The sequence below is a fragment of the Siphateles boraxobius genome, unplaced genomic scaffold, assembly GCF_051911475.1.
Source record: "Siphateles boraxobius isolate OS27281-9 unplaced genomic scaffold, OSU_SipBor_1 24, whole genome shotgun sequence".
In the NCBI taxonomy this organism is placed as follows: Eukaryota; Metazoa; Chordata; class Actinopteri; order Cypriniformes; family Leuciscidae; genus Siphateles; species Siphateles boraxobius.
Genome location: NW_027508855.1, coordinates 13,117,698 through 13,143,288, shown reverse-complemented (window position 1 = coordinate 13,143,288; position 25,591 = coordinate 13,117,698). Strand labels below are relative to the sequence as shown.

Sequence of the window (25,591 nt, the reverse complement as noted above, 5' to 3'; positions counted from 1 at the left end):
GTTAATTTTAACATTTACTAATGCATTTGAAATGCATTAGTTTTAATTCTTATTTTATCAGTCATTACCTTAGTTAATGTACCATGAACTAACATGAATGATAAAGGTACAATTGTATTGCTCATATTAATACATGCAGTAAAAATGTATAATGCATATTGCATAATGCATATAGTTCATGAAAGCTAGTTAATACATCCTTGTTAACAAATGGGACTTGCAAAGTGTTACCTATGAAATGTACGTATGTTTGTAGGTTATACCTAACGAAACCTGTAATATTTTAATGTTTAAATTATTTTCTGTATAGAGTTTGTTCTGTAGAACTTCTCATTTTAATATATTCATATTTATATATTTATTTAATTAAGCACATTTCAGTTCAGCACTGTTTTACTTCAGTATAATCCAGTATCCTTTTAAAAAAATATCGGTTGAATTATCAGTTATCGTCATGTACAGTCAAACCTAAATATCGGTAAAATCCACTATCGGTCAACCTCTATTTGAAATGACATGAAAGAGAACATTATTTTCAGGTGAACTATTACTAAATGTTATCCATGTGCAAATAAAAATTTAGTGAGAAAGAAACTGCACTAAGAAAACAAGCAAGAAACAACAATCCTGGGTAATCCTGGCTGGAGAACATCACCTGATGGATTCTTCTAAGCAAGCATCTCCTCTTTCTGGAGTCAGAGCGGCTGGCCCAATCATGCTCGGCTTGGGCTGGACATCTGCCCCAAAATCACCCGCTGCACCCCTACCTGATTAAGGACAGAGAAAACATTCAATACAGACAAATAACAGAATTATACTCACACACAACACTTAGACAGCCTGCTTCTTCGTTAACTAAACTGTAGGAGATGACACACATTAAACAACATGATTTTCGTAATGCGTAAAACGTGGACGGAATCTCACAATCCAGTCATAAAAATGGAATTTACTGTATAATGCAGAATGTCAATGAATTTGGTAATATTTTGATCAATCAAATATAGGGTTGTGCACAAAACGTGATGTGGACTAGTTTCTGTGAATATTAAACCGCAAAAAAACTGCTACTAAAAAGAAATATAATCTACTTCACATCCTCAAACATGCGGGATGCTTGTAGTGTTTTCAGCATCTGCCATCTCACTATGAGGACATTCAACATGAACTGTCAGGGTTCCAGACTGCGACCAAATTGGTCGCATATGCAACCATTTTTTGAGAATGTGCGAGTTAAAATGTTATGTGGTCGCATTTGTGCGAGTGGATTCTTGAGCAACAGAACGGCGTTGTATCAGCTGCTAACAGTCCGTAACTTATGTTCAAAATGAACGAGTAGGCTACATCATGAATCCATTTTCCAAACCGTGTTTTTGACTTATTCTGAATCACTACTGTACGCCTATAATAAGTGTTTATATTCGGACTATTTTATCCCGGGGTCGTCTCGGCTGCGGAGTAGCCCAATGCCTGCTTGACTCGCCATAGACATTAACGGAGAGAAGTTCCGTCTACAATGTTATTCCGCAAGACACGTGCAGTTTATTTATTGACGAACGTAGACGCCACGCGCATTGCACACTGATGGTGAAACGCGCAAATTACGAATTCACGAATTAAGGCATATACAAATGATAAAAATGGTCTCACGGAAACACAGAGCCCCTTCCTCCTACGTCTTTTCAGCGGTTATATTTTCCTCTGTCGAGTGATTACTCTCATGATCGCTCGACAGAGGAAAAGGAAATTATTATAAAATGCAGAAGGTAAGGAGTGTAAGATTTCTGCTTTTTGTTACAACTATAAACTTTGATAACGAAAAATCTGTATCAGTTTATTATAATACTCTAATCTTTTAAAATGTAATGCATACATTTAATGATTTTTAAAAGATAGAAAGATGATAATAGACAGATAGATAGATAGATAGATAGATAGATAGATAGATAGATAGATAGATAGATAGATAGATAGAATATGATTCAAATGTAAATAGATAGATTGTATATAATTCAAATGTAAAATGCTTAAAATTACAGATTGAAATTACTGTCCAAAATCCATGAAAATCCTGAAATTTGGCAATGATAATTAATATATTACAGGTATTTCTGCTGCAACCCAGAAAGCCTTCGCTAGCCTTGGTCCATTAAAACCACTATTCATCAGCATGCATTGATTAATCCCATGGCATGTGGCAAAAAAAAAGGTGCTACCAAATCATATGCTGGTGCGACCAACTGAGAAAGTTGGTAGCACCAGTGCAACCATTGGAAAAATTAGTCTGGAGCCCTGACTGTGAATACATGAATAAACCCAAGTTTAATTCATTTCTGAATTGTTTTAGTCTCCTTTTTTTGGTACTGACATATTGATATCTGACATCCACTGTCAGAAAAATCGAGTGGGAAAATCTGCTGATTGGAAGATCTTGGTTAAGACAGCTTGTTTAATTCCAGAACCGATGCATTATGAACATTAGCAACACTGTGATGAGCCATAGGGTATTATACTGCTCGAAAAGGTTGGAAGTCTTATCTTAAAATGTCATGTTTGCATTGAAAAAATATTTTTTTAAGCCAGTCACTCTGCTGTGAAGTGCAGCCCGAAAAAAGCAGCAGCTCCCCAAGAGTTGTGCGCAAGGCGAAAAAGTAGAAAGGTCACCGATACAGAAGCCAAGGACTATTTCAAGCACTATTTAAATCCTTATAAAGGAAAAAGCTCTTAAATACAAGATTAATGGGCTTACTTTCATCATTTGTATTTACATTGCAGATTAAGTTTGTTTTCATTATTAGCTGCTTGACCTTCCTGCTGTCTTGAGCAGTAATTCACAAGTCTAAGTGGTGACTATTTAACTTTGTTGGTGTTTCCAAGGATACAAGAATGATGGAACACAATTTAATGCCCACTCCAATCAACCTAGCCCTGACATGAATAACGAAACAGGTAAGAGTTTGATTAAATACAATATACAGAAAGATGCATTGCATTTATAATGTACAGTATAGGCCCTGCTTCTTTTATGGTGCCAGCATGCATCTTTATAAAAAAACAAATGCTGCATCTCAGCCTGAATGAATGCTCAAACATCTCAGCGTAATGTAATGTTTTTGAAAGAAGTATCTTATGCTCACCGAGGCTGAATTCATTTGATCAAAAACCACAGAAAAACAGTAATACTGTGAAATATGAATACAATTTAAATGACTGCTCTCTATTGTATACATTTTAAAATGTTTTCGGCAACCATTACTCCAGTCTTCACCGTCACATAATCCTTCAGAAATCATTCAAATATGCTGATTTGGTGCTTAAGACAACATTTCTTATTATTATTATTAGGGATGCACCCACATTTCGGCTACCTAACATTTTCAGTGAAACAGTTATTTTTGGTTTCGGGGCAAAATAAGTGACCTACACTAAAGGCACAGTATGTAATTTTCACAGCTAGAGGTCGCTTATTCAAAACAATTACAAAGGCGTAGCTTTACACCGTGAATGAGCGTGGAATCATAGGAGTTGTCGTCTTATGTCTTTTATGACCACTTGCATTTAAGTTTTTGTAGAGACCGACGCCTCTTCTTTCACCACATTCACTTTCGACGCACAAATACGACTGAATGAACGAACCGAAGTTAGGTGGCTAACGGAGGGTGCAGGTTGGATGTCTGCATCAGCTACATACTGAATGTATATGGATTACTTTTATGCTGCTTTTTGTCATTGTCGGATCTGCAGAGCGACTCTTATCTTACTGCATGGACAAGAACAGCTTTTACATTCTTCTAAACATTTCATTTTGTATTCCATGGAAAAAATAAGGTCAAACTAGGTTCAAGCAGAAAGAGAGAGAGTTATTGATGACAGGACTTTTTTGGGTGATCTTTTCATTTAAAAGTCACTTCTGAAAATATTAAGACACACAATGAAACAAAAACAAAACTGTTCTCTCTGTTCTCTCACATACCAATAGGTGCTGCCCCTCTGCCCCAGGTCTTTCCTGGCTCAATGCCCAGGCCCCTGAACATGGACACCAGCGATGAACCTGTCCCAGGAGCATCAACCTAAAAGAAATCCAAACCTGAGACCTAATGCATAAATCTATTACCAAATCAAATGTGTTTATCTAGAAGATATATAACAATAAACAGCCAATTCCTGTACTTTGGTTACACAAATGTTAATTCCAATTATTATTATTTTTTTAAAGTAACCATTAATCAAAACAGAATTTGCGATATGGCTTAGTGCACTACAATTATCAAATTTGGGATTTGGGAATGCAACATGCGGCAACCATCTTCCCAAACTTGTAATGGGAAGTGCTTATGAGAAGTTTTCGGTCAACATAAAAGTTAGCCTTAAATAGTTGTGATGTAAAATAAAAGTATTATTATTATATTATTTTTCTTCAATATTTAATGTTTTTATTTTACAGTGACATTTTAAAATAGTATTTTGCTTTTGTTGAGTAATTTTTATATTTTTATTTAGTAATTAATAATAATATAACCATATTGCTATATAAATCACAAACTTTTGGCCTAATTGTGCGTCCCTACAAACAAGCAATATTCAATGTTTTTATTATTTTTATATATATTATAATATATATATATAATATCTATTATTTTGTTTTTATTTTGTATATTTTTATTAGTGATATATAATCACAACAATTATGCATTTGCCAAATTGTGCAATCCTACAATCAAGTACAGCAAACTTGTTTTAATTGCATTTTAACTCATAATAGCAAATTAAAAAAAAAAAAAAAAATCCCAACATTTTGCAGCCCCCTAACTATGCCCACCACTTACCTTGGTAATCATTGGAGCCACCTCTGCTTGCAGCTCAGGCATCTTTTCCTGCACCTCTGATCTTTCAATATCCTGGGTAGGCACTGGTCCCACAGCAGCCCCTCTACCTATCCCAACAATCGGCTCAGGAATGGGCAGCAAAAAACCTCGGCCTCGCCCAAAAACTCCCTCTTCCATCGGTAATTGCACTCCTCTACCCATGCCCACCAGAGGCTCACTTACAGATTGAGTTACTCCTCTGCCAAATCGCACAGGTGATTCTCCAGGTACACCTAGGGCTCTACCTCGTCCAGGGAGAGGTTCGTCTTTAGACAGGACAAGACCTCTGGCTCGCCCCAATTGGGGCTGGGCTGGCAGTTGACCCTGTTCTTCTGCCGACTGCAGCCATGGTAGGCGGGAGGCCCCTGGGGGACCAGGAAAGGGTGGTCGTTTTGGATCCATTTCTTCCTGTTGTAATTCAGTGCAACTGACAAAAACAAAGCAGAGAAATCAATGGAGGTTTCTTGACATGTCTATTTAAAACATTGTCAAAGCACTGCAGACCTCTAAGGCATTAAATCATATTAGTAACGTTAAATCTCCACTGATTCATAAGCAATTCTTAATAGCTACATTTGCATGAATTAACCTAAACAACATGCAACAAATAATCCATTAATGAGTCATTGTGCAAGATAGAGACATGACACAACAGAGACATGTTTTAGTACATTCAATATATAACTTTTTGAAAAAGTTCAAAGGTTGCAATCGAGGTTAATGTATTTTGTGCAAACACAGAGACAAAGTCGACATGAGCACGTGTCAGCCTGACAGGATCTAAAACAACAGCTGATATTATTTCACTTACAAAATTGTATAAGCAAATTCAAGTAGCCTAATGACATATTAGATTTTTAGAAGAAGGTAAAATTACCTACGTTAATATGGTAGCCTACTTTTTTGGCATTTTGTCGACCGTTAAGACAATACTTAACACTAGACAGCGCGCGAAGTAAAATCGAGCTGATTATTCGACAGAATGACGAACGCAAAGAAAAAACAATTATATTCGATAATTTTTATAAACAAATCAGGTTGATGCATGCTTAAAATCGTACAATTGGTGATAATGTAATTTTACCTGAAAATATTTCGAATTTTATATTGTGAGACAATGAACCAAATGTTCTCTCCAGCAAGCCGGGTAGAATGAACTGATTCAAATGAACAAATAATGATTCAATAATGTTATCCAATTCGCGATTCTTTTAAACGGTTCAGTCAAAACAATCCATGAATCACGACCGTTTGGGAACACTTTTGAGTTAACTCAAATAATCCGAAGGTTATTCAATTTATACTGGCAGGACGCAACTGAGGTTCCCTTGAGCAAGTACTCGGATGTCGCAGTGACTAGCTGCCCACTGCTCCTCCGCCTCGGGTGTGTGATGTTCACAATTCACTGCTCCTAGTGTGTGTGCCCTAACGTGTAATGCAGAGGAAAAACTCCTTGTAGGCCTATGCATAATTGGCCTTCACGTCACTTTACTTCACTGGTTCATTGAAAATTGCCATTCAGAAGAACCGATTCGCTTCCCCATCCCATGCGTTGCGCTCGTGGTTAAAAACGTTCTTTTGCAGAGATGCATGATGGGACAGATTGTTACCCATGAAACATATTTGAGCCGTTTTTAACATAAGAAACATGAAATCAGTTTCCTTTTTATTAAGATTTTATTTTATACAGGCTTACTCTTTAGACAGCATTAAAGCACATTAAAATACAAGCAAAAATGTCTAGAATGTAAAGCATCTTTAGCTTTTTTTTCTCTATATTTCTGATTATAAAATAAAAAATTGACGAATATGTTCATAGTAGATTTGTATGTTTATAGTTGTATAAGCACTTAAAAAAAGTAGCCTACATTATGCCCTGACTGAATGTTTTGCAGTTTATTTGAAAATGAATCCTGTCCCTCTTGTCATACTACAGCTACATACAGTAGTGATGTTTCTTATATTGTCAGATACTTCTAAAAACCCAAAGCACGCTGTCATGGACAAACTGCTAAATAGCCTATTTCTCTGAAAGCCCAGGATGTTCTCTTTAAGGCATTACTTAAAACAGTGACGTGTGTGTGGTCTCAGAGAAATGTATGGCTAAAGTCCTCTAGAACAAAAATGAACTGCTGGGCTCAAGAGATTAAATAAAAATAAGAAAGGCAGAGCATTAACCTCTTCATGCTTGGTGTCCTCTTATGAGGAAAATACCATACAATTCTAATGAAACTAAATTCTGAAAATTAGTAAAAATCGGTTTTGATTGCAAGCTTTTAACTATATAAAAACAAATCTTGATTTGCATGGTATGTTTAAAAAGGCAGCAAATAACTCTATTTTAAAAGAAAAAAACAGCATAAGGAATTGTCTACTTTGGATAGTGAATACTTAGTTATTCAAAGGTTTAACCCCTTTTCCTTAAGGACTCTGGTGAAACTTTGCTGCATGATAATTCCTTTTCTTGCCACTACTGAACAAAGTTCACCATTTCAAACCCAGAAAATATTTCACACAAGAGATGATGCTGCAGTCTTACATGTGGAACTCTCACTGATGTATTTGTATACATCAGTGAGGAGAGCAATAACTAACCGTCAGATAAACTACATGTCATCACGGTACTGTTTTCCATATACAGTGTCCTGTTTAGTTAAACATATAGGCCTAGTATCTCAGAAATATTCCTCATTCTTCAAGAGAATTTCTAACATCTGCAACGTGAGGTGGACACAACTAAGAAGAAAGATTCTGAAAAGCTTGACAAATGAATTCCATTTTGTTAAAATTAGTTCTACCAAATACAAAGTTATTGTTATACCAAAAACAGCCTATTGCTGCCACATTTCTTAATTTGTGAAAAGTTCGATTCGTTTCACAGTCAAGAAATTTCAATTATGCATTTGAATTGCCAGTTTGTATCCATCAATGTTGCTATTATAATGAGAAAGCCCATTAAGTCAAACATCTCCTGCCAAAAGTATTTTTGTCTACTGCCTTTAGAGGATTGTGTGAGACATTTCTTCTTTACCCTATGATTGTGAAGACACAAGCTATAAACACTGTTTTATTATGCAGCCAGAAACAAGTCTTTGAGCTCATCAGACATCTCAATTAATTATTAAAAATGTCTACAGACAGAACAAAACTGGAAGGAAATGTAACTCTGCCACGCGATTCCAAATTGTCAGGTTGGAGATTAAGCTTATCCACAAAAAGGGCAATGTCTCTATATTCAACAAGGCTCAAAACTGTTCAGAAAAAAACCCAAGTATATTATATTTTTATTTACAGTCCCTTCACACTTGACTATCCTGAGTTGTGAAGCAAAGTAGCACAAACTGCTCTGAGACATGAAGGTTGAGAATCCAAATGCAGTTTTTATTTAAAGGGTCATCCAAATCCAGGCAAGTGTCATACACAAACAAACAATCACAACAAGGCAGGGAAGAACACAGGCAAAAGAGCAATCCACGGAACAGGCAAGAAATCCAAAAACCAAGAGACATGAAACCAGGGAGAATGCTCAGAAATGCAGTATTACACTAAACAAGACTTCAGAGAAGATGAATGAGAAAAGCAGGCTTATATGGGGTGAGCTAAACAAGACAATGAGACACAGGTGAATGTGATAATGGATGAAGAGTCCGGGCAGTGAGTTATGGGAGATGTAGTTTTTTTAGGGAATGACAATAGTCTAATGTGGAGTGCCCTCTGGTGGCTCTCAGCTGGTAACCGTTACACAAAGGGGCAGCAGATATTTGTGACTTGTCTTGTATACAGTTTTTGTATTCTGACTGGTCAATGTGGTATTCATTGATCTAATATTTCCTAATATTCACCATTAAACACAACAGTGCTAAAACACTCATCTGGATGGGTCACTGGGTGTCTCTAGTATCACACTGCAAATCAGTTTGCGCACAACATATAAACCATCTATTCATTAATTTAGGTGTAAAACTTTTTTAATGAGGAATAAAGAGCTTTGTGCACATTTAAATACTTCAGAGATTTAGTTATTTAAATTAAACGTCAATCAAACAAAATGTAATTATGATGTGGTACTCCTATGAGAATGCAGGCTTGAGTCAGGCCTGTGTATATGTCTTGATCTCATTCTCTCCTTGGAAAAAAAAAAACATCATTATTTTCTTTATCATATAAATGTCATTATATAGTAGACCTTAGCACTGTCGCCTCACAGGAGTTCCCCTGGTTCCCTGTTGAGCCAAGAAGATCTTTTTCTCCGGGTGCTTCTTTTTTCCCCCACAGTCCAAAAACATTGAAGTAAATTGGAGAAGATTGGACTAGTTTAAAAATTGTCTGTAGGTGTGAATACGTGTGTGTGTGTGTGTGTGTGTGTGTGTGAGTACCAAGCCATGGGGTGGGTTAGGGAAATACTTGGCAACCAACCATGGAAAAATCATTGCTAAGACAATTCATCTAACCTCTGACATATGGCAAGAAGTAACTCATAGAATCCCCAGGAGTCAGATAAATGGTTAATGAGTGAATGATATAATAGACCTCTAACAGAGATGAGATTTGTAAGTAAACAAACACCTTTACCAGATCTACTGACTCACCTATGAGGATCATGTCTGAATTGTAGCATTTCAACATGAACAGGGCAATTTCAGCAACAGTCATTGCAAATCACTGCAATGACTTTTAATTTAAGCTGACATTCATCATCAGTGCTCTGCTTGTCAGGCTATTCTCTGAAAAAACCAATGAGGCTTGATGGAAGCAGAGAGCATGCTGGGTCAAAGCAGCTGTTTGGCTTTCATCTCTCGCAGCACTTGACCCAGGTTTGACCTTGAGCTTTAAAAACAGTTGGCATGGCGGCTTGTTACTGGAATATTGACCTTTCTAGCAAATGTGAAATAAGTTGAACTTCAGCACTGAAGTCTAAAACTAATCCTATAGCTCATAACTCATAATTAACAAAAAACGAGATTTAACTAAATCATTTAAATAAAACACTGATTAAAATAAACAGATTTGAATAATAATAAATAATAGTTTTAAACAAATAAATTCATAAATAAGAATATCATTATTGTATAACTTATATTCACCTTTTCTTATTTAAAGGCACAAAAGGCTAAGACCGACAAACATGAGTCGCAATGAAATGTGCACCTTCCATTCGACACATGTGTGAGACAAAACAGTGAATAAAATTCTCTTGAACACAAACCCCATTGTTTGGTTTTTTGAATTGAAAGTTACATACCTCACTTTATCACAATGGCATCTAAAAGATTCACTCACAGAAAAAAAGGCACAAAAGCTGTCATGGGAGGTACCCTTTCAAAAGGTACTTTATGTAATTTAGGTAATATCACTTTAAGTTTAATATGTGCCTTTAAGATCCATATAAACACAGTTTAGTGGTAAATGAGGTACACAAGTTTACTCTGAAAGCTGCCCTGTACAGCTTCTTTACTGCTTTAATTCAAACCCAGTTTTACCCATAACCAAAGAATTGGTCACAAAAATTATGCATTCAGATAACATAAGGCTCTGAGGGTGACTTGCCCCTGCTGTTTAACGATGATGATGATGATGATGATGATGGTGGTGGTGGTGGTGGCTTTTTCACATTAGCCTGGAACATGCTGTCCAATTCTGTGCAGTTCTCTGCTTCATTACAGATTCATTTTTCATGCCACTTAACTCCATGAGGATGAGTGCTCACCATTCACATATAGAGGGTGTTTTTTGTCTTCTTCCCAGCATTGTCTTTGTAGCTGTCGAATTTCAGCTGATAGGTTTTGAATGTTCAGCTTTTCAGGGCTTTTGTTATCTCCGAGCTCTCAGTGTCGCAAAAAGTGTGTATGCGCTATATGCGGCGAATAGGGGCGCCGCATCATGGGGGCGCCAAAGCGATGGTTAAAAAAAAATCTATTTTTTTTATAAGTTATATACATTTATATAAAAGTTATACAAGTTCAATATAAAAAAAAGTTATATACATTTTAGAGGACTAAAAGGCTAGAGTAGGCGCCGGCGCCCTCATAATATTCCATCATAGAATTTATTTTGACATAGAAGGGTAATATCGCGAGCCGGCGGGGGCGCGCGCGTGAGCGCTGAGTGAGCACAGCACAGGAGTGCGTTATCGTTGAAACTCAAAAAAGTTGAATGAAGCAAAAAAGCGGTCGGGGGCTAAAATAGAAAAAGAAGGAGGTTAAAGGAGATGGCATATCAAGGGATGCGACAGCAGCTAAATAAGTGGATGGTGAAATGCTACAGGTATGTGATGTTTGTGCTTGGAGGAGGTTTGCAAATATTCATGTTAACAGACTAACGTTTGCTAACTCTGGGAATGTAGCAGCCAGAGCTAGCTAGTTTAGAATATGCAAAACCGAGGTTGCTGAGCTGAAAACTAAACAAATATAGGTAGCATGTACAATAAATGACAAGAATCTGGAAAACAACTAATGCAATATCTCTGGTTTACCATGGAATCATGAGTAGATTTGCTGGCTTGCAAATATTAATGTTAACAACAAGTGTTTGCTAACTTAATGCAAAATAATATTGCTGATATCTACATTTAGATTTTGGTTAAACCTTATGGTACCAATCCCATGCATGACATATCTCAATTTTATTAAAGTAAAATAACAACTGTAAAATATAAGGTAGCATGCACAATAAATGACTAGAAGCTGGAAAACATGACTTATGCAATAAGGCTGGTTTATCATGGAAACAGATAGATTTTGTTTTACCATTCATGTATGTTCCTGTTAGCTGTGCTATCAGACATACAAGCTATAGTTACATCTGCTGGGTGACATGGAAGCTGTATTTAGGGTCACATCTCTCTCTCTCTTTAAAGATCTGTGCTATAATATGTATGATCAAGTGGCAAACAGCAACGAGGCTTTTGTTGACCACTTGGACAAAATTTGTTTCTTTTTTGTTGTTGTTGTTGTTGTTGTTCATTGACATAATCATTGTTGTCATTGTCACAAGTACAGGGATTTTCAAAGAAAAAAAGAAAATTTTCTGGGATAAGGAAGATTTGATGGATGATCATTTTGATACAAATGACAGCTACACACAATATGAATATTATTATTTTTTATATATATATATATATATATATATATATATATATATATATATATATATATTATGTGTGTGTGTATGTATATGTGTATGTTTGTAACTGTTTATTCTGTAACTTTTTATAATTTGTTAACATTGTTAATATATATATATATATATATATATATATATATATATATATATATATATATATATATATATATAGGCTATATATATGTGTGTGTATTGGGGGGCGCCAAAATTGTTGCTGCATACCCCTCTAACACTGGGCAGTTGCGCCCTCGGAGCTCTGTGTGGTGTTCTGAAAAGTCTGAAATGATAAACATTTTTTTTCTGGCGGTTTATCCAAAGTGACTTTCAGTACACTTATATCATGGACAATATCCCCTGAAGCAACCTGGATTTAAGGGGCTTTTTCAGTGGTCATGAATTGCCCCTTGCAGGGTTTCTCGATAGAGAAAAAACAGAGAGAGAAAACAGAGAAAATTGCTATGACGTAGGGGAAACATAATATGGAAACCCCCCATAATGCACTGGGCTCAAACCAACTGACAAATAAACCAGGAGATCTGGGTGCAGGTAACATGAAGAACGAGTAGCCTATACTGTTAATTTAGCCTACATATAGGCTACTACCAATTGTAAAAATAAAAAGCTTTTTAAAAAATTCACCCCTTCAGTCACCAAAACACAGGAAACATTGACAGGCAGAAAGAAATTCTGGTTAAGTTTTCAAATTGGTTTAAAGTTTTCCTGTTATTAATATTATTCATAGGCCTATTATTATTATTCAAATTCATAATCATATATAATTATTGTAAGTTTTAACAAATTAATCAAGCTCCACTGTCTGCACTTTCCAGCTGTTGCTGTATTCGTATTTGAGGTTGTATATTTGCATAAAATTAATAGGCTATATTTAGCGGACACGCCCACATTGCAAAGGATGGCAGTCGCTCATGGCAGTTACCAGTTTATCTATTATTGAAAATGATTGTCGCTGTAAACAAACTGGTCTGTCAGAGAGGCAGGTGTGTTACACTGTATTTTATAGGCATATATGTCAGATAAGTCATTTTATTATTTATTCTCCCGTTTCCAGTCTATATTTAATCTAATGTGCAAAAATAAAATACCCCCCCAAACAACAACAACAACAACAACAACAACAACAAAACAAACAAACAAACAAACAAAAAAACAACAACAAAACAGCATAACGCAATAGTATAAGATGTTATCCTTTAGTGCAGCAAGGCTAACGTTACAAATCAGGAGATAAAACAGAACTGTGAAACGCCGTAGAACTGACGTGAGAGAGATGCAGATCATGACTAGAGAGCAAACATTTAAAAACATTGTTTTTTTTAGCTACTTTCAACCTAGAAGCAAGAAAGGGAAAAAAAGACATCTTCGTGTAGGTGGAGCTGAGACCTTCCGCTTCCCTCTGATGAGAAAGTTACGCGTTTAACCTACTAGAGTGCGCAATTCACACACACTTCCTATGAAGAACCGAACTGTCACTTCCATCAAGTCAAGGACTGTAGTCTCCACGCGCACATTATTATCAGCCAAACCAAAGCGATTGTTTCCGTTTATTTAAGTTTTCCTTTCCTATACCCGTACGACTTGTCTTGTTTTTCTTTTTCTTTTGGGAAGCTGGAATACACCCCAGATCTGCGCTCGCTTCAGCATGCGTTTGGCGGACGGAGCGCACTCTCGGCGAACTCTTCATCATCAAGCGCAGGGATGATGTTCAACTCATCGGGCGCACTAGATTTCTTCTCGTTCACTCACCCTGAGGTCGCGTCGGAAGTTCTCAATGGTTCCTCACACTTATTCTACAACATCTCAATGGCCATGTGGAACAATTCCTGCGGGGAACAACTGCTCGATTTCACCTCAGCGGAGAAGATTGTTATCGGAATGATGCTGTCCATCATCACCACCGTGACGGTGATTGGAAATATGTTGGTGGTGATCGCGGTGTGCGTCGTTAAAAAGCTCAGACAGCCGTCCAACTATCTGCTGGTATCTCTGGCCGTGGCGGATCTCTCCGTGGCTATTGTGGTGATGCCATTCGTGATCGTGACGGACCTCACGGGAGGAAAGTGGCTTTTTGGAGAGGTCTTCTGTAACATCTTTATTGCTATGGATGTGATGTGCTGCACTGCATCCATCATGACGCTGTGCGTGATCAGTGTGGACAGGTGAGTACGTTGAGTTCTTAAGCCATTTAGGGGACGCTTTAATTCAAAGTGACATTTTTTTTACAGGGACAATCCACTTGGAGAAAGTGCTTTGAACACAGTGGTGATGTATGAAGCAACCCATTTTGGGGTTTGAACCTTCAACCCTTTTGGTTATTTAGCATTAGTTTTATAACCACGAGGAGTTTATGCAAAATGTTTTTTTCCTTAAGCAACAGAATAACTGTGTGTGTGTGTGTGTGTGTGTGTGTGTGTGTGTGTGTGTGTGTGTACAGTACTGGTGAAAAATTTGGAAACATGACTATTTTTAATGCTTTTGAAATAAGTCTCTTTGGTTCATCAAACCTGCATTTATTTGGTCAAAAATATAGGAAAAAGAGTACTGTGAAATATTATTACAATTTCAAATTATGTTTCTATTTTAATATATCAAATCAGCATATGATTTCTGAAGTATCATGTAACACTGAAGACTGGTGTAATGGCTGATGAAAAATTCAGCTTTGCATCACAGAAATAAATTATATTTTAATATAACAATAGAAGACCACTATTTTAATTTGTAATATTATTATTATTTCACAATATTACAGTTTTTTCTGTATTTTTTTATCAAATAAATGCAGGCTTGATGAGCATAAGAGACTTCTTTAAAAAACATTAAACCTTTGACCGGTACTATATATATATATATATATATATATACAAAGCTTGTACAGATGTACAGTATACAAAAGATCACTGGTGAATTTCTGTTTTATTTTATTTTTATTAAATATATATTAATCATGCTGCATGAACTCCACAAGTTTGTGTAAAACCTGACATTCTCAAATTATGCTGGTTAACATGTTATACCAGCGTGATTTGAGAATGTTTCAAAGAGCATCTTGTGATTCATTGGAAGCCAGAGACTTCAATGTGGTCTCAGACTTTTGGAGCCCACTGTATAGGGGTGAATTCAGGTTGATTGGGACACTTTTTCCTAAATTCACAATGTCCTTAAATCATAAATTCATAAAAGAAAGTAGGCCAATAAGTTAAGATGCTGTAACTGGTCATTTCTTTTAGAATTTCCACCATTTTATACACCATTTAGCTTTTAGCACGTTACAAATGAATTTGTTAAAGTAAAAATATTCCATTCAATCTTAAAAAATAAAGATTCTTATTAATGGCATCACTGCAAAAAAACCCTATTGGAACCTTTATTTTTAAGAGTGTATTGTCTGTAAATGTTTATTCCCATATGGCATTTATAATTTTTATACTAATATTGTAAAATGCTGCAGGGCACTGATGTCAGTGTCACTGCACTCATGTTATGTCAGCTACCCATTTAATCATAAATGGTCCACGATGTTGCTCATTTAATAGTACTCCTCAGATAAATAAGCATCTGTCAGTACTAAACCGCAATGGCAACTTTCTTCACTTGAATGTCAAGGCAACTCTCCGGACGTGTCCACTGTACAGCAGAAATTAATACTGACAACTCTGTGTCCATGTCGGACATCATTCCTCCAGACTGAGAATAGGTTCAATACACCTGAAGCCAGTCTCCTATGTGACATCATGAGGGGGTCGCTGAAAGATCCTGATTTCGTTTGACACATTCGAGGAACCAGTGTCCTTTGGGGTCCTGAAGTCCAAGAATCTATTTCTGTAGTGAAGCTCACTAAGAGAATGGGTTATGCTGGGGGGGGGGGGGGGGGGGGGGGGGGGGGGAGTGGTGTATTCATTTAGCAGTTTTCACTTTCAGATATGGCTGTAGTAAACTGTTATCTGATTGAACAGTTAATTCAGTTAGTCATTGATCTATGTGTCAGAGTGGCCGTTAATATTTATTTTAAAAGGTGTTGCTTTCCAGCTGAACACATCGACTGTTTTTCTATGACAGTAAAGTCAATGGGGAAGGAATATAGCACGTCAGCCAGTACCTTGGGGTTTTGAAGTTTGCTGCTTTTGGTCTGGAAGCTCAGGTTGTTTATTTAAACAACTGCATTCAAAAATCTATAAATTATCATTGGAAAGCTGTCTTATTTAAAGATATGACTATCTATTGTGATAGTTTAACCATCCTCAGTTGCTACAGTGGTGAAATTTGATTAGACAATAAATGCATGTTTATTAATATATTATTTAAATTTGATCAGAAATGTATCAAAAGTATGGGCATTTTATATAGTATCCGAGTTTGAGATGCATAGCACAAAAAAGGCGGACAAAAATGTGTTTGGAAACACTCCCCTCTCTCTTTATTGTGACGCACACATCCTTTTTTTCTTCTTTTTTTCCAGCACATTACGTCTGCTATCGCTTAGTAGACACTTTAATCTATACAAGTAACATACCAGAGGATCATATTCTTTCAACAAGCACTTGAAGGTTTTGAAGGATTATAAACAAACCTAGTCTCTTATGACGTTTCTGTTTGAAAAAATCTAATCTGCAGTGATTGCATATTTGAGTATTGCCATTTTTCTGTGAGGACCAGGAACATAGACAGGAAGTGTTTTTTTGTTATTGAGACTAAAGTGTGATCCATCAGGTTGCTCTGATCAGGTTTTATTAAATTAAAATTGTGTAGCAGCAGCCATTGGTGATGAGATTACCCATCCTGCACAGTCTGATTGGCTATTCATTTAAAAATGATCCAGTATTTAATCACAAAATGTACCTGGATAATACCGGCCCCTTGAATGACATTGTATATGACTATATTTCTTAGCATAAATGTACCTTCATATCTATTTGTTTTCCCATGATGTGACAGTGAGAGTAAGGAATATCTGTTTGTCCGACTAATAGAAGACAGGTGCAGTGTTTAAAAAAAAAAAATATTTAGTGACTTTACTGTAATAGCTCAATAATTTCAGTTCCAACCTAGCTACAGGGAACGTTCTCAGAAATTTGGCTAACGTTCTGGCAAGGTTTAGTTAAATAACATTTTTCTAAAACGTCTTTTAAATGTTGTTATTACTTCAGAGAACATACAAAAGTAATGATCCCATAATGTTTCAAAATGATAAAATGGAAGGTTCCCTTAATGTTTGCATAACCAATAATAATAATAATAATAATAAAAAAACATTTTAAAAACTGGACTTTTTGAATGTTCATGTTCATTCGGAGCCTAATGGCAATGCTAGCAAAATATATATTTTTTGTTAGCTGGGAAGCAAGTCAATTTTGATTTAATGCTGACTTGAAAAGCATTAATATAACTTATGTTGCATAAAAAATGTAATAAAAATGCCACCTTGGCCCTTTTAAATCTGATTTCCCCAAAGTTTATGCTCTTAAATGAATTTTACAGAGAAGCCACCAGTCAGGACAGCACCTAAACAGGAACTGAAGTGCCTTTAAACTCACTGTCATAACTCAGCATTCAAGAACACTTGACAAATGCTTTGACCTTTGATTCAGTTTACATAGATCATTTCAATAATGGAAGTGAAACTACCTTGCTAGTGCCTTATCCTCATTCATCTTGAAAGCGATGTCTTCTTAAAGGACCATTTACTAGATGTTGTCAAAGTCTTGAGGTGTTTCCAACAAGAAGGCTCTTCACAGAAGAAACAATTCTTTCCATCTACTGGACAATCAGTCACAGACCAACAGGCTCTAGAGATTGAAGCCATTCACCAATGAGGAAAGACCTTTCAACACAAAGGGAAAAGCAGTAGAAAAAAAAACAATTGAGATTTCAGACTGATAAGATCACAAGGGATTATGTCTGATTTTAAAATCGACATGAAATCAAATCAAACTATTTAAGCATATCTGGTCACTCAAAGTATTTAAAATATTGCTAAAAAAATCCTTTTAAAGAGCGCATTACTAATGTATAGGCCTATAGGCGGGTTCACAACATGAGCACACTCTGCTTATTACACACACAGGGACGCGCAGCAGCACACAAACATGACAAATAATAAAAATAAAAGGATTACGATGTAAAAGATTAGCATATTTGAAGAATGTTAAAGACAGATTTAAATAACAAAAAAACAAAAAATATTTCAGTTGCCTCAAAATAGTAACGTGCCAACAATGCGCCTGAACATACCTCGTTTTCAGACCAGCACACCCTTGGGCGCACAAATGCATTTGCTATTTAAACTACGAGGCACAAGACGTGAAAATGATAAGTGCGTTGGGCTGAATAGCGCTGCATTGCGCCGGGTCTATTATAGGGCCCGAGGTTAGTGACTCGTGTTGCTTTACTTTGTATGGTGAAATTCTGTGATTCGAATCCATGCAATCAGGAATTTCATGTGAAAGGCCCGTTATTCGGATTGAACATCGATTTTACGTTTGTGGAAATGTTCACATGCGAATTCTACTCGTTTACCAATAAAAAGCTGCTTGCAGTGCCTTGCACCATTGACAATGGATAATGGACCTAGTTTGCCAGTGAAACTTTTCTGAAGTTTCGCTAATGTGACTACATATATATTATTTGGAACTATTTTTTGTTTTGTGAAAAAAAAAAGCACTTTACAAATAACACCAAACTGAATTTAATCCTCTTGTGATTGTAGGACGTTAGTTACTGCAGCCTTAACACGGACTCATTGTATAAACCCATTTTACGTTAAAACTTCCCTTAGTATCTTTTTTATTTTCTTGGTAACTTTAAGTCTGGTTTTCCTATTGAGATTAATAAATTGTGACATCAATTATTCACGAGAGTGACATTAACATTTAAACGTCAGGGTAAGTGGAGGAAGTCTATCCTCTTAACAGCATTAACTCTGTCCTTTGTGCAAGAAAAAATAACCTCATATATGCTGGACGGGAATGCGCATGGAGATGGGAAGGGACAGATTCGCATTAAAATTGCAAATAAGACAAACACGGTCTGGCTGTCTTCTAGAATTTAGAAATGGACACAGATGCAGTTCAGGTTCAAAAAGCAGGTTTTCCCAGTGGCCCAGGAACTAGCCTCAGGTCTGTAGTGTTCTTGTGACTACCCTCCCTGAGTCTTGGTAGCATACGACACTGTTTCTGCTCTCCTGACCAGCACCGTCGCGCAATATGAGGCCCGGAGAGACGTCGCTCTGAGGTAAAACTCACCTGAGATGCGTCTGACATGTTGAGTCACACCTCTCAGTGTCTTCCGATGTGTTTTCGACCGTTGTGGATTTCTCCAGGAGGGGAAAGGAGAGGAAAAACTGTCTATTTTTATACAATCACTTAAGAGTATTGCGCATTTCTAACGTGCTGCCAGGAGTCATGCAGTACACATGCTCAAGCAAACACACTTGAGTATCATTTTGAATGAGATGCACTAACCAGGAATGATGAGGAGTGTTAATATGCTTTATTCCTCAGGGTGGACGGGGAAACGAAAGCAAGCTGTACGGGGTGGAACCGCGTGTGCTAGCAGAGTGTGAGAAAAGCACAAGGGAGGTTGACACAGTTGTGGCACAGGAGGGAGGCTGAAAATTTATACAGTTACTTACAGGAGGTTTCAGATGTAGATGTTTAGGGAATAAGCACCACAGAGAAAATAAAGGGAGTTTTCTTATAGAAATATCATCTTGTACTTACCTTCATTTTGTTATATCTTCCAGACCCATGCGATTTTATTTTTGCTGTGGGACACAAAAACATTCAGCAGAATTTTTAATCTTTTCCTTTCAATGGAAGCGAAAGGTAACCAGGCGCTTTTCAAGCTTCAAAAATAGCAAAAAGCAATATGTTGCATGTTGGAGGCTTTTTCTTTCCTTTTTTTTACTTTCCCTGGTCAACATTTTTCTTTGTATGGAAAAGAGGAGTGTGGAAATGTATCATTTTGTGATTCGCAGAGAAAATATAGTTATGAAAGAAATGTCTAGTTATAGAAATTAATGACAGAACGTTCATTTTTGGGTGGACTATGCATTTAAACTCACCATGAAATCCAAATGTATGGACAATTCATGTTTTTTAATGGGATATTGCAGTGTTTACTATAAATGACTTATCCATGGACATAATTATTTTTTTAAATTCATGTGCCCTTGTAATCTTAAATCAAAACAACTTCCCTTCCCACTTGCAACGGCATCTCTTGTCTTCTCTGAGGATGTGTTTGAAGTCCTGTCCTACATTTGTTCTTGTTGGAGAAGCCGTTCCTCTCTGATATACGTCACAATAGGGAATAAAAGACTATCGCTTCCATTTCATGTCCTGTCATGTCATGTCCTTTCATGTCCATTTCAGGACCTGTCAGTTACCACAGAAATAAATTTTGATTCCTCTGTTGACACATATGTACACACATTACAATGTTGGAATGACAGTGACCTGTCATTCCAACAGGAATCTGCACGATTGGGAGCTTCGTGTGTGTGCGAAAAAGATTTCGCTTGTCTTCATGAGACCTTGCCGTACTGACCAACATAAAGCTGCTTGGTTTGAAAATTACTTTTATGTGAACTTTGCTTCATACATCTCAACGCTATTGACAATAGATAACGAACATGTTTTTGTATGCAAATGTTTTGCTAGATTAGCTGGTGCCATTTGACTATATATAATATATAATATGTATATCAAGCTATGTGTTGTAAAAGTTACTAGATGGGTCACTCAGGATGAATCAATAATGAACCAGGAGCATGAGGTATATATATTATTTAGTTGTTAGTTGTAGGTGGCATCATTTGCCTTTACAGTCCAAGTTAACAAACACCAAAATATCTAAGGGTTGCTTTCAAAAGTCACTAGATCCTCATAAAGCCATTCGGCAGATGAAATTTAACCTTCTGTGGCTCACATGATTTTTATCTATCTATCCATCCATCCATCCATCCATCCATCCATCCATCCATCCATCCATCCATCCATTAAATCATAGGTAATGTTCACATGTCTATAGATGTTAAATTCTTCACAAGAGCTGCATTACCATTTTCAGGATTTTTACATAAATTAACTTCTTAAAAATAGGTCTTTGCATTTTTTTGTAGACTTACTGACAGGAGAGTGTCATCAAGTCATGCTCCATCTAAACTCCATTAAAAGTTCAGTAACTGCATTTTGATTAGATTCATTTTTTCGAATGAAATCATTCTGAAGGCTTACAGTTTTCACACATCGGCCCACCATCTTATCTCGATTAAAATGAATTGACGCGGATCAATAAACTGTGATCTCTCACATGGTATATGAGGCGTAAACCATCACAAAAGCCATTATTTGTGCTTGTCTGAGACTTAAGTCATCAGTCAGACAGTCACTTTGAAAAAAACAACCAATAGCCATGTCCATTGCAGAAGCCCTGAATTTCATTTGAGAGAATTTTACAACATTATAATGAATATTCAGGCTCATTAATTGTTAGAACGGCCAAATACAAGGAGTTCTGCTTTTCAATTCAGTTGTCACATGCTCATAAATTAAGGGTAAACATTTTGCTCAGAAAACAGCTGAAAGTGTTGTCTGTCAACATACAGAAAAAGTATTCTGCAAAAAAGTTAATTTACCAAAACAGTTCTGATTTATAAAGAAGGTCTGTGTCTCTTTTCATTCAACAGGTTCTAAATTAGGTGAGAATGAGACATAGATTCTATCTAATCAATTTTTACTTGGAAAAGTCCAGTGATTTTCCACTAAGGACCCCATGATTCACTCTAGAGTCGTTTTTCTCCATTGTTTATTTAATCTATGCATTTAATCATTTTCACTTTCCCCCATGACACTGAAATTACATAGTTGCTTTAATAAGGATGAATGTACTTCCTTGGAGAGAGATATAATTTGCGTTCTTATCCAGATTTTTTAAAATGCTATTACATAATTGATTCTGTGAGAATAATTGGTTGTCCATTGGACCCCCTGCCTAAAATAAAGTAAATTACACAAACCCATATTGAAATTGCACATTTTGAAGCAGTTGTGTTAAAAAAAAAACCCTAGATAAAACGTTTGGGGTGTAACGTGTAATTTTTTTTTATCAACTTTGAGAACAGTATATTTGTAAATATGTTTTTTTTTTTGTAAATGTCAAGCAAAGTAAATTTTGTCATGACAACTCTCTGAGTGTTTCGCATGGCAATGGATATGAGAATATTGGATGTTTGGTCTTGGTGGAATATATCTGCTAGAGCAGAGCAAGAACGGGACTTGCTACTGCCAATACTCATGACACGCTGCTGTGACCTAATAAGACATGCTGCTGCTTTACAAAATAGCGTACATGAATTACCCGTAGCAGATCTATGCAGGTGGAGCTGGGGAAGGTGGAGGGTTTCTGAAAGCATGCTGCACTGCTAACTGAAAAAGCGGACCAGGTATTTGAAGGTTGAGCAGTGAGCTCATTGGCTACTGATACAGCAGGAACCTATCAGATGTGCCCTATAAAGAAAGATGTGATTGCAAGGACATTGAGTTGAGGAGATATCAACCTGTGCGCTTTAGATTATCATGACAGAACTTTGTATATACCCTTTTTTCACAAAATTTTTGTGGTTGATCTAAAAGAATGAACAAGCTTTTGATTTATATATATATATATATGCTTCAGTTACTGAGTGATTTGTAACTGTCCCAAAAAATTTACATTTTAATAACTAGAATATTTGATAGGAAGGTAGAGTTGTTTTTATTTATGCCACTCGTACTTCATGAATCTCCACAACAATAGGTTTAGCCTTCTCATAACAGATTATATATTTTTCATCTGTGCTGTTTTTTGTTCAGCTGGGAAGGTCACACAAATTTATGTGGACTGATTCTTGATATTATGCCTCCAATTTGATGTGCAAATGCCCAGAATAAATGACTAAAATATGAGAAAATGCGCACAAATAATCATGAATTAAATATAAAAACCGTTGGAATGGATGCGCACTGAATATTGCAGATCATCATTAACAAGTGTCAAATATAAAATGGCATCATTTTAAGAAGATGAATAGAAATTGTTTCTGCAACTGAATGCGGTACCATGTTCCTTGTTTGAATTAATGTGTCTGCTGATATGGAAGAAGGGCAGATGATTAGTGGCATCTGTGTTATTTAGCATCAGGTGTGAATGAAATGAAGCAGCCTTACCATGTGGCATCCATGTGAGCGTTTGCTGACATATATACTGTCAAATAAGAATTTGTTCTCTCTTGAGAATGTTTGTACTTATTATAATTTCAAAAGCAAGTTTGTCAGGTGTTTCAAAACTGTCCAAATGTTTTTCAGGTTGAGAGATGGATAGAGCTGGAATAGAAAAGAATACTTTTTTTAATTCTAAGTGGTCTATTTATTACAAAAAATTATAGGATCAATAAGTCATGACAGCATGTTTTTACATTGCTTTAACTCATCAAAATAAGTTAGGCAATTTTCAGCTTTTTTTATTAGTTATACAAGATTCATTTATTTTTAATCAGTTTACTGTAATTTAAGTTGAAATGACTTAAATATCCATGTTAATTGTACTTAAAAATTTAAGGCAGCAATTAGTTTTTACAGTGTTCATATATCATATAGTGATGTGACTATAAATTAATAGCAAAAAGAATCATGGTGTTTTAGACATTTGAAATAGTATACCTTGGCAATACCATGGTAAAATTAAAGTGTCTTGGAATACAGTGTAATTTCTGTGGTAAATAAATATGATCATTCAATAATCATCGATGATCATTAAATAATCATTTAATACCATGATATATAGATACATTATTACACAGCTCTGTGTAATACTTGATTCTGATTGGTCAATCGCACCATCCAGCAGTATGTTATTCCCCGATAACAACCGCTAAAAACACATAACACAGGCTCATCGGGGTTACTGAAGTCAGCAGCGCTATACGCTTGCAAAGAATGTTTTTTTCTCCGTGGAAGTTTGGCGAGCTAATAAAATATTAAAATCAATATTTTGTATACAGTTATTTTATTGTGTCATCCAGAATCGTGGACTTGCTCTCTCTTGTTTCATACAAACGCAGCTGCTGACATTTTGCGACGATTGTTTTGTACGCTGTAATGGATTATAAGATAACAAACAGGTACGACAAACAGGTATGACAACATGCTCTCTCAGGGGAAGCTTTTCATTTAAAGGCCTAATAAAATATTTCCACTCAGATAAATATTCCGTGTCTAATTATTTAGTTATGTGGAAACTAGCCGTGTAATAAGCGGGATACTGTACATCCAGCCAGTTGTTATCTCAGAATAAACACCATCAGGCTGATGCAAAATGAGGTCCTGGTAACTCTAACTGGCTGGATGTACATTATCCCTTATAAACCATGGTATTATCACAGTATTTACATTACCATTAAAAGTTTAAAGGGGACCTATTATGCAAAATTCACTTTTACATGGTGTTTGGACATAAATGTGTGATGGCAGTGTGTGTACACAACCACCCAGCAGTGATAAAAATCCACCCACTCCTTTTTTTTAAATCCCCATAAATCATAAGCAGTGTCTCCCAACGACCTGTTTTCAGAATGCGGCTTTAGTGACATCACTAAAGCCACAGGCCCCGCCCACGAGTGTTGACAGACACTGCCGTACTAACATAGAACCTGATCGAGGTCACAGCACAGCGAGTTGAGAGTTGTACACATCCGCCTTTGCTGCACCGACGAGAATGTTGTGTAGCTGGATGTATTAATTCTCATAGCTCTAATTATTTACTGGAGCGATAGACCCAACGTTATTGATCATGGCAGTAATGAAAGTGAGAGCGCGCACTTTATTACAGTTCATAGGAGTTGTTTTACGGATATAACAGTTACAGTTGAGTTTACCAGTTTAAGCACCCCCTGAAAAGGTGTGTATAATATTTGTTTACTGTTAGTTGTAACGAGTGTTTTTGTACTTCGCTGTGTAACATTATGTTGATGATAAATAATGAAAGGGACAGGGAGAGAGTTTATGGATAAGACTTTAATATGGACTTCTTATACAGTGTTTAAGTTATTCAGCTCTTACAGTGATTTTCTGAATTGAAATTGATGCTTCATCTTTTTGTGTGATGTACAATAAACTTCATTGAACTCATCAGTATATTTTTACAACATTCGGACTCGGTCCGCTAAGTTACAACACAACGTGGATAAAAGCAAGATGGAAAAATAAGTTATAAAACCGTAATTAAACTAGACTATACCTGTTCTATATCCATACAGCATATATTATCTGGCTCTATGGGCATCATTGTCCGACTCCGGGTCGAAATGAACACGGCGACTGAGAGTTTATGTTCTGATATTATCATTCCGTGAGATGAGATTGTCCTGAGTGAGCGCGAGCTCGTGAGGCTCCGCCCTCTGGGCCGGCAGCAGCTGCTCATTTGCACTTAAATGGAAACACACTAAAACAGTGCGTTTTTCTGAGACACAAAAAGCGACAATTTAAACATGCTGTAAAAAATTATCTGTTGGGTATTTTGAGCTAAAACTTTACATACACACTCTGGGG

At 36.3% G+C, this 25,591-nt stretch overlaps 2 protein-coding genes and 1 long non-coding RNA gene across 4 annotated transcripts in view; 1 reads left to right on the top strand and 2 right to left on the bottom strand.

Moving 5' to 3' along the window:
- Positions 1 to 6,078, bottom strand: part of piwil2 (piwi-like RNA-mediated gene silencing 2) — a 36,178-nt gene extending 30,100 nt beyond the window's left edge. For both annotated transcript variants that reach the window (XM_077241527.1, XM_077241528.1), the window contains exons 1-4: positions 5,950 to 6,078; positions 4,827 to 5,292; positions 3,974 to 4,070; positions 656 to 767 (exon numbers count right to left, since the gene is read on the bottom strand). In XM_077241527.1, the coding sequence (XP_077097642.1) occupies positions 656 to 767; positions 3,974 to 4,070; positions 4,827 to 5,267 (650 nt within the window). In that variant the 5' untranslated portion in view covers positions 5,268 to 5,292; positions 5,950 to 6,078. The remainder of the gene's footprint in view (positions 1 to 655; positions 768 to 3,973; positions 4,071 to 4,826; positions 5,293 to 5,949) is intronic.
- Positions 6,079 to 13,406: 7,328 nt separating this feature from the next.
- htr7c (5-hydroxytryptamine (serotonin) receptor 7c) overlaps positions 13,407 to 25,591 on the top strand; it is a 51,824-nt gene continuing 39,639 nt past the window's right edge. The window contains exon 1 of the mRNA XM_077241526.1: positions 13,407 to 14,164. Within this exon, the coding sequence (XP_077097641.1) occupies positions 13,704 to 14,164 (461 nt within the window). The 5' untranslated portion in view covers positions 13,407 to 13,703. The remainder of the gene's footprint in view (positions 14,165 to 25,591) is intronic.
- Positions 15,357 to 19,867, bottom strand: LOC143749086 (uncharacterized). Its single transcript, XR_013206879.1, has 4 exons — positions 19,466 to 19,867; positions 19,247 to 19,317; positions 17,631 to 17,826; positions 15,357 to 15,860 (listed from the first exon to the last, which is right to left on the bottom strand). It is a non-coding gene; the product is annotated as an uncharacterized LOC143749086 (long non-coding RNA).